Source organism: Epinephelus fuscoguttatus, linkage group LG19 (genome assembly GCF_011397635.1).
Source record: "Epinephelus fuscoguttatus linkage group LG19, E.fuscoguttatus.final_Chr_v1".
Lineage (NCBI taxonomy): Eukaryota > Metazoa > Chordata > Actinopteri > Perciformes > Serranidae > Epinephelus > Epinephelus fuscoguttatus.
The window spans coordinates 8,120,064-8,128,777 of NC_064770.1; the positions used below are offsets into that span (position 1 = coordinate 8,120,064).

The following is an 8,714-nucleotide window of genomic DNA, read 5'->3' on the forward strand; positions in this document are numbered from 1 at the left end:
TTAATTGGGAGCTACGATTGTAAATCTTCTGGCTGACTTTGCATTCAGTATAAGTTTTAAATTAAATATAGTCTATATATTATAGAAATAATTGACTTTATGTGTGACACAGTGATGTTGCTGCTGCTGCTGTACGGCCACAGGCCAACTGCTCTGACTCCCACACAGCTTCAGTCATAACAGACAAACAAGTCTCTTTGTGTTTCTGCTCCACAGGGTCACAAAGACAGAGACCTCCTTTATGTGGACATTTACACAAAGGAAAAATATACCATGATGCTGCTGCTGTATGCTACAGACAGTGAAGGCGACCTCTCACTGTGTTGGATAATGTATCAGACAAACAGGAAGGCGGGACTCAAGTTTTTAGCTACAAGATTTATGTCCGTGATATTTTACAGCACAGAGAAAAGGGCTACTTTATACAGTATCCAGCTTAAACCAACACGACAGCTCAGCTTTATGACACACAGTGCGCTGTGTGGTCCAGTTGCCAACATGATGGTGTTTTCCCAAGGATTTACTGCCATCATTTCTGTCTGTTGTTATAATATTTTACTCATAGAGTCAATTTAACAGAGTAGTTTAAGAGACAAGTCCTCCAGAAAAATAAACGTGGTTCATCTTCTCATAAACATAGTTATCTGACTGACTGTGCTAAAAAATATCTGGTGCTTTGATAAAAATTCAGTAGTTTAAAGGTTTTCCAGGTCTGTCAGATGCACACTCCAACTCAGCCGTTAGCAAAAAGCAGGGATGCGCGTTACAGTGCTCTAATAATGATAACATCAACTGACAGGGTTAGTTTGGACTTTTTGAAGTGGAGTTGTATTAGGTACTTATCTATAGTCACTGTGTTAGCTACAGTAAATGGCAATCAGCATGCGTCCAATTTGGAGAGGCATCAGGAGTACCGCCATGGAAGTAAAGCATTGTACTGCTGTGGACGGGGTCAGTGGCAAAATGTATTTTAGCCACCTAAAAAAATCAATATCAGTTGAGGTTGGCACTATATTTAGAATATTTTATGTTATGTTATGATGCCAAGTGGTTGATGCCGGCTAGATGCACACGGTATCCATGACAATGTAATATTTTTCTTTGATCGCTGATTGACCACTTGCCTTAGTTATGATTTCACGTCCAAACTAGCTTGGGTACACCCCATATAATCATGGTGCAACCAGTATGAGTGGCTGATTTAGTCACATACTAACTGGTAGTTACATTGAACAAAAATATAAATGCAACACTATCTCTTCTTTTGTCATCTTTGTTCCCATTGTCCAATCAGATGATTTGAGGGGCAGGCCCTCTGTGGTAGTCACCACAACAAGTTTATAGTTGATAAACAATGGAGGAGAAACTGGTGGTAGCGGTTGCTGGATACCCAGAGCTATACAGCCTGACAATATGCCTGGAAACGGTCATCATGAAGGTGAAGGTCCTGGACCAAGTGGTGGTACTCCCTGTGATCCACTCTCTTTTTAGGGTCTCATGTACCCACACACATCTCCATTTCATTGATTCCAACAAACTATTTGATGACAGCTTCTCACCCTCAAACAGAGCTACAGCAAGTACCCTCTGCCTAGTAACTTAGTAACTAGCTACTAATTACTGTGAAAAAGTTTGGTGTGCCTCTCGTTTTGCAACTTTCAAAATGCTTTCTGTGTGATCCAGGCCTGAGCCATCCACCTGACAGGCGTGGCATATCGAGACGCTGAGCTACTTGGGTTGATCACAGTAAAAGGCCAGTTTGATCACACAACACAATGCTGCAGATGCTGAAAGGGAGCGTGCCATTGGCATGCTGACAGCAGGTATGTCCTCCAGAGCTGTTGCTCAGCTAAGGTAGTTTTAGGTACTCCGCTCCACGTCTTGACTAACAACGCCCCTTGGCTGTTCTAAAATCACTGTAAACCACGGCCTCTGGGCTTATTAGTTAAGTTTGTGAGACTGTAAGTGGGGTCATTTTGCATAAGGGGTACTTTTGATACATTCTGATGCTAATACTTATGCACTTTGACTTTTACTTGTAATAGAGTATTTGGGCGACTGTGGCCGTCACCCTCTAATTGTCCACTAATCGGAAAATAGTGTCCTTGGGATACTGAACCCCAAATTGCTCTCGATGGCTGTTCCCTCGGAGTGAGAGTGTGTGTGAATGGTTACTGAGTAGCTAGTGTTACCATGTATGGTGGCCTCGGCCACCAGTATGTGACTGTGTGTGAATGGGTGAATGTGACATGGAGAGTAAAAGTGCTTTGAGTAATTGGAAGACTAGAAAGGCGCTATTCAAATGCAGCCTTTTTACCAGTTATCATATTTCTACACTGTGGCATTGCTACTTTTACTTAAGTAAAAGATGTCATTACACCTTTCACCTCTGCTAACTGATGGTCAGAAGGTAAACTTATTGTCTGGATAAAGTGTCCAGCTGATTCTTCAGTTTCTATATTGTGGAAACCAATAAAAACACATTGAAATGTGATAGAAATATTCTTGGGAGCAGCTCCCTGTTCACAGTATTGAATGATCAGCGTGTTCAGCCTGAATCAGCAGGATGAAATAACACAGTTCAAACATCACATGAAGCCATAAGGAGGTGTCACACCCACCTCCACCTCTCCCTGCAGCACTCGAGTCCATTACAGACATGTGACACCATGGACATACACAGGTGTAAATATAGGATTCATGTTGGCCACCAAATATAGACTCGAAGTCCGTCGCATGTTACAGCAGTGGTGGGCACATTCTTCAGGCTTTTTAAAGGCTCTGGAAAAAGGTCAGACAAACAAGGGTCATTATACCGACCAACCTCTGGAGACTAACTGTCCTACTGCTGCCAACAAAACCTGATTTGCATGTTGGCTTATTATCTCAGTAAGATCAGAAAACATTCAAATGCATCAGGAGGGCGAACACTGAGCTCCTTGAATCATCAAGTTTGTTGCTGTGTGCACAAGCAAATCCAGTAATCAGCTATTGCATGCAGAAAAGACAGAGACTATATTTGGACATCAGGCAGCCAAACATCAACCATAAAGAGGCCGTAAAGTGTGATGAGAGAAATAAACTTTAAACCAAGAATGCAAATTTCAAGAAACTCTCTGAGTGGTCCAGTGTGTACGATTTAGGGGATCCATTAGCAGAAATGGAATACAATATTTACAACTATGTTTTCATTAGCCAATAATCACCTGAAACTAAGAACCTGTGTTTTCTGTACCTTAGAATGAGCCGCTTATATCTACATACAGAGCAGGTCCTTTTCCATGGAGTCTGCCATGCTTTTCTACAGTAGCCCAGAATGGACACATCAAACACTGGCTCTATATAGAACCATTCACATTTTCGAGTTGGTCACCGTAGCTCTCCTACATGCTTGGCACACAGGAGGAGTTTTAGTTAGTTGCAACCTGCAACCTCACTGCTAGATGTCACTAAATCCTTCACACTAGGCCTTTAAAGTAGAGCTGGGTTGAAAAAAATCGATTTAATCAATTTGAATCGATTTTCCTTTAAATGGCACAAAATCGATTCATTAATTAAAAAAATCGATCTTTTACTATAACTATTTTCCTCCGTGGACGTGTACAGCCGGTAGCAGACTGCAGCAGCAGTACTATCAACCCAGGTGGTCTCGTGAGATCAGCATTTAGCACCTGAGGTCATGGCGAGAGATCTCGCGAGACGGCCGGACACTGAATGAAGACAGAGCAGCAAACAATGGTGGGAGTGCGTCCACTGAAGGCATGGGTCTACGGTGCAAGTATTTTCACTCGCATTTTCCCCTAAAAATATAACACTAATAATGTATGAATGTTTATTAAATGCACATTAGTTTCACAGAAAAGATTAAGAAATACCACAAAGCATCAGCACACTGCTAACTGTAGCCTCAGTTTATACCTCATACAGATCTGCTGGTAAAGTCAACTTAACGTTAGCAAGCGTGATAAAAGACGGCAGAGGCGACGTTGTGCAAATAAACCAAAGATTTATTAATTTTCTGTAGCAGTAAACACATGGGCTGATAACAAATGTGTTAACTAACTATGCTAAAGCTTTACAAGCTATTCAGGGCTGCCGACGATAACGTTTACATACCAGCAAGACTAACCTTACAGCTAACATAACAAGCTAACGTACACTCAGACACACACACACACACACACACACACACACACACACACACAAACACATATACCGGACATCCTCTCAGTCCTTCCTTAGCCACTAACGTTAGCTCATGTACAACACAGGTACCACACAGAAACTTTTACAAAGGGTATTAATGTGCTTCTAGTGACTGTCAAATCGCCAGCGAATGTTGTTTACACAGACACGGAGCTGTTAGTGCCTGCTCTCATGGGACAAAGATCCTCTGAGAAGAAAGACGGTTCACTCTGCTCTGCCGCCAGGAACAAACTGGGGGGCAAAGATCCTCTCTGATGAAGAGGGTTCACTTTGCTGCAGGGTTCACTACGTATATTGTTTCTCTTCTGATACAGTCAATGTGTGCATCACAACCACTGTAGTGTATTGCACAAAAGCTTTATAAGACGGTTACAGGCAGCAAACATGTGGATGTCCTTTGTTTACATTTTTTGTAGCCACTTCATTTAAATTGTCTGCCTTGTGATTAGATTTAATTTAAAATATTTATTTTGTATGTGTCGGTCAGGTAATGTTAAATAAAAGTACATGATGACTAATGTACTGCTTTGGGGTCAATTCTTAATGTAAACAGTATTTTTAATAGTAATGCACCAGGTCAGAGGGTTTCTTGTTAAATATACTTCGTTAGTTCTCAGAAAATATCTTAATATCCAAGCAAATTCTGTATCATAATTGAAATATACTTGACTGAATCGATATTGAACTGAATTGAATTGAATCGAATCGTATCGTGAATCGGATCGAACTGAGTCCTTGAAAATCGAATCGAATCGATCTGGAAAATCTGAATCGATACCCAGCCCTACTTTAAAGTAAACGTTTTTCAACCTACTCACCAGAAAAAAATAGCGACTGTTTATGCAAACCACAATTATGTAACATTTGTACATTACATTGTAGCAGATACGTTGAAAGTTTTTCTTAACAATGCTGTAGTGAAGGTGTGGTTAGGTTTAGGTACAAAAACCACTTGGTTACAGTCAGGAAAAGATCATGTTTTGGTTTGTTCTCAAACTGGGGTCTTTGGTGGTCTGCAGCTTGGCAGCCATCTCACCAGGGTGTCATGCCATCCACCATCTCCTACCCCTCACAAAGACAAAATCAGCTCATATAATATGTAACTTTAGAACGTTAACATGCTATGTATTGAATGTACAAATATGAAGTATCTGTGGTTGCAGAAAAATGCAATGCCAACCTTTTTCTTGCGACTGGGCTGTATTTGTTTATAGCAACAAAGTTTTTTGCACATTTTAATTAACTTAATTACGACCAAATCTATATGTATTTCAGCAATAAATATAATTTTTTAACTGAATTACAAAAATCAAGCTTAATCTATCAACAGCTATTTTGACAGTAGATTACTTGTTATAACTGTACAACACCTGCTTATTTCAGCATTCTTTTCACACATTTTCCAGTGCAACAAATTAGATGATTCACCACAAAAATAATCTTCAGATTAATTTAATACGCTAATTAAAATGCACTATAAAAATTGCAGCCCTCCTGAAATCATCTAAATACAACAAAAAGCTGCACAGTCTCAAGGCTTCATTGTAGGCCATGCATTTATGTGACAGATGTAGCACTTACACCAAAGTCAAATAGTTGTTATCAACCACGTAAACATTAAATAGGTTACTCCAACTTATGTCAAGAGCTGCAACTGAATATTATCTTCAATATCAATGAATTATTTCCTGTATGATGGAGGGCAGTGCTCTCTCACTGTACAAAACACAAGTCCAGCTGCTGAAAACATCTGTTTTCTCAGGTAGAACAGACAGAGTGGCGATAAATACCATCCAGACAACTTCCACCAGTAAACTGGATTTACAGACAAACAGGAGGAACGCTGCTTCCAAAGTTCATGACTTTTGTTTTTAATGTTGGCTCTTTTAGCATCAGTGGTGCTCTCTGCTGTCTGACGTAGTAATAAAGACAATGCTTACACGCAAATGTTTTGGTATGTTTACCATGTTAGCATGCTAACATTAGCTAATCATCAGTAAACACAAGGTCCAGCTGAGGCTGCTGGGAATGTCATTAGTTCTGTAGGTATCTGGTTATAAAGTAGCAGATGCATTAAAATATTGACCTGATGATGGCGCTGGAGGACAAGTCAGAGGATCACCAAGGTTATTACAGTTCATCCTGAAGGGAACATGAATGTCACAATCCATCCAATAATGGATCCTTGTTTAGAAATGTTGATAGCGTAGTTCTTTGAAATATTGCAGTAGTATTATTATGTCTGTATGTGCAGTGTATTTACAGTGTAACTGTGGCTCAGAGGATGCAGTGGGTCCATGAAACATTTAAACAACAGCATATTTATCTCAAAACACGGGTTATTTATTATGTACTTTCTGTTATTCTTACAATAATGACATGCATTATGTTGGAATGACAAGACTACGTTTAGTTGAACGCAAGTATCATGACAATAAAGCAGAAAATCCTTACATAAGATAGAACCAGGGAAGTTTTAATTCACTGAAAAAGCGATAAATTGTTTCAGCCATAAATTAGTGGTGGGTCTTCCACTAGGGGGCGTAGGTGGCTGCCTAGGAATTGACAAAACATTAACATAAGGGAAAGATAACACTAAAATCTAACGCTAATGCTTGGCCTGAATTAAGAGTACCACCTCTACTTCCAGCAATGCGGTTAATGTTAATATGTTCATTAGTGAGTGATCACCACAGTTGGAACATGATGGAGCACTGATGGGTGTGGTGGAGTGGAGTTTACTTGAAGAGCATTAGAGTAAGAGAAAATGAATAAGAAAAAGCCATCTGGGGCGCAGTACAGAAAAAAGAAAAGTAAGAAAGACGAAATCTGCAAATTTGTATATACCAAATTGATTTGTTTGTTAGCTATGTTGTTGATTTCTCATTAGTTCTTGTTTGTAATATTAATATATATTAATAATAATGATGATAATTTTGGTGGGGGTGGGGGGGCTTGCCTAGGCTGCTGAATGTGCCAGGTCCGGCACTGGCATGAATCAAATCATTCCTATAAAAAATACCAGAAGCCATGACATGAAATCTCTGAGCTCAGTCACATCAACACTTCTTTCCAAAGACTAATTAAACAGTTAATTTGTCAGATTACAAAAATGTAAAATATATAAATTAGAAATAGGCCTACATGAGTGTTCTCAAATGCCACTGCAAGTTCAATATATTTTAATCTTGACTGTAGTTTTGTTTTGTTTTGTTTTTTAATTATTATACACATTTATACACAACTTATTGAGCACATTTATGCTTATTTAGGCTTTTGTGGACAAAGAAATTATAAACTGATCCTAAAAATTGGTTATTTTGTGTGGGGAAAATAAACAATATTGTTTCTGGTAACTTTAAATCAGTATGCATGTCAGTATTGGATATTTCAAATACCAATAAATTGATCAGAATCGATGGATCTTACCTTCTCAGCCGGGGCTGGGGGTTGTGGCCGCAGGGAGGCTTCAGGCTCGGATCGGAGCTGCTGTCCCAGAGCTCTGGACGGAGGGATCTCGTCTCCGTAGCCGACTTTGGGCTTCTTGCTCTCGGCTGAGGAGGAGGCGGCGGGTTTCTTGCTCAGAAGGGATGAAGCGAAATAAATCGCAACGACAGTGAAAATGATCGCAGGGATGACGAAGGTCGGGTCCAGATCCATGATGGAGGGTTTATGGATGAAAAGTTAAAAAGTTTAAGTGCGTGTTTAGGAGTGTGTGTGTTCAGTGTGTGTGTGCTGGGGGAGGAGGACGGTGTGTGCTAATCAGGCTGCAGTCACACACACACTGAGCTGCATCCCGCCTCCCAACACAATCTAACTTCAACAGCTGACCACACACAGCAGCTGACATCATACACTGAGACACTTCCGGATTAGTTTCAAAATAAAAGCCTTTACAGGATATTGATGTATTGACAGTTTTTAGAATACAATATCAGAGTGTGTATGACAAGTATTTGACGTATTTGGACTGCACTACATCATTTTACTGCACCACATTCATAATTTTTACACATAAGCGTTTATAAAGTATAGTTTTAATTAAACTACCCAACAGGTTATACAGGTAAAGCTAAAACAATTAGTCAACGAATAAATTAGTCAACTGACAGAAAATTAACTGCCAACTAATTTAATAATTGAAATAAAATGAGAATTTGAAGAGAACTGATTATAACTTTAAAGCTGTGGACTTGAACCCAACAAAGAGCTTTTTTCCTCCTCATTCAGGATTTTCAGGTCTGCTGTAACAGCCGGTCTGATGAAGTGGGACTGCGAGCTTCAGTACATCTTAAAGTAAAGACAGTATATCACCTCTTCTCAGGGTTTCTTTGCATTTTCCATTTCAGGATTACATACTTTTCCAGACTCAAATTTCCATGCGCTGGGACAGATTTTTCAAAAACATATTTGACATCAGAGTACAAACAGCTAGACGTTTACTGAGTAAATAAATGGTTTTAAAATCCAAATATGTATGCTATCATGTTGCCAAATAATTGTCAGAA

The 8,714-nt window shown here is 39.5% G+C and overlaps 1 protein-coding gene across 2 annotated transcripts in view; it reads right to left on the reverse strand.

The window, feature by feature from the left end:
* Window positions 1–8,011, reverse strand: part of si:ch73-366l1.5 (FILIA-N KH-like domain-containing protein) — a 36,922-nt gene extending 28,911 nt beyond the window's left edge. The window contains exon 1 of one of the 2 annotated variants that reach the window (XM_049561592.1): window positions 7,636–8,011. In XM_049561592.1, coding sequence (XP_049417549.1) covers window positions 7,636–7,866 — 231 coding nt within the window. In that variant the 5' untranslated portion in view covers window positions 7,867–8,011. The remainder of the gene's footprint in view (window positions 1–7,635) is intronic. The other variant, XM_049561593.1, reaches the window with a different exon arrangement.
* Between the last annotated feature and the right edge of the window lie 703 nt (window positions 8,012–8,714).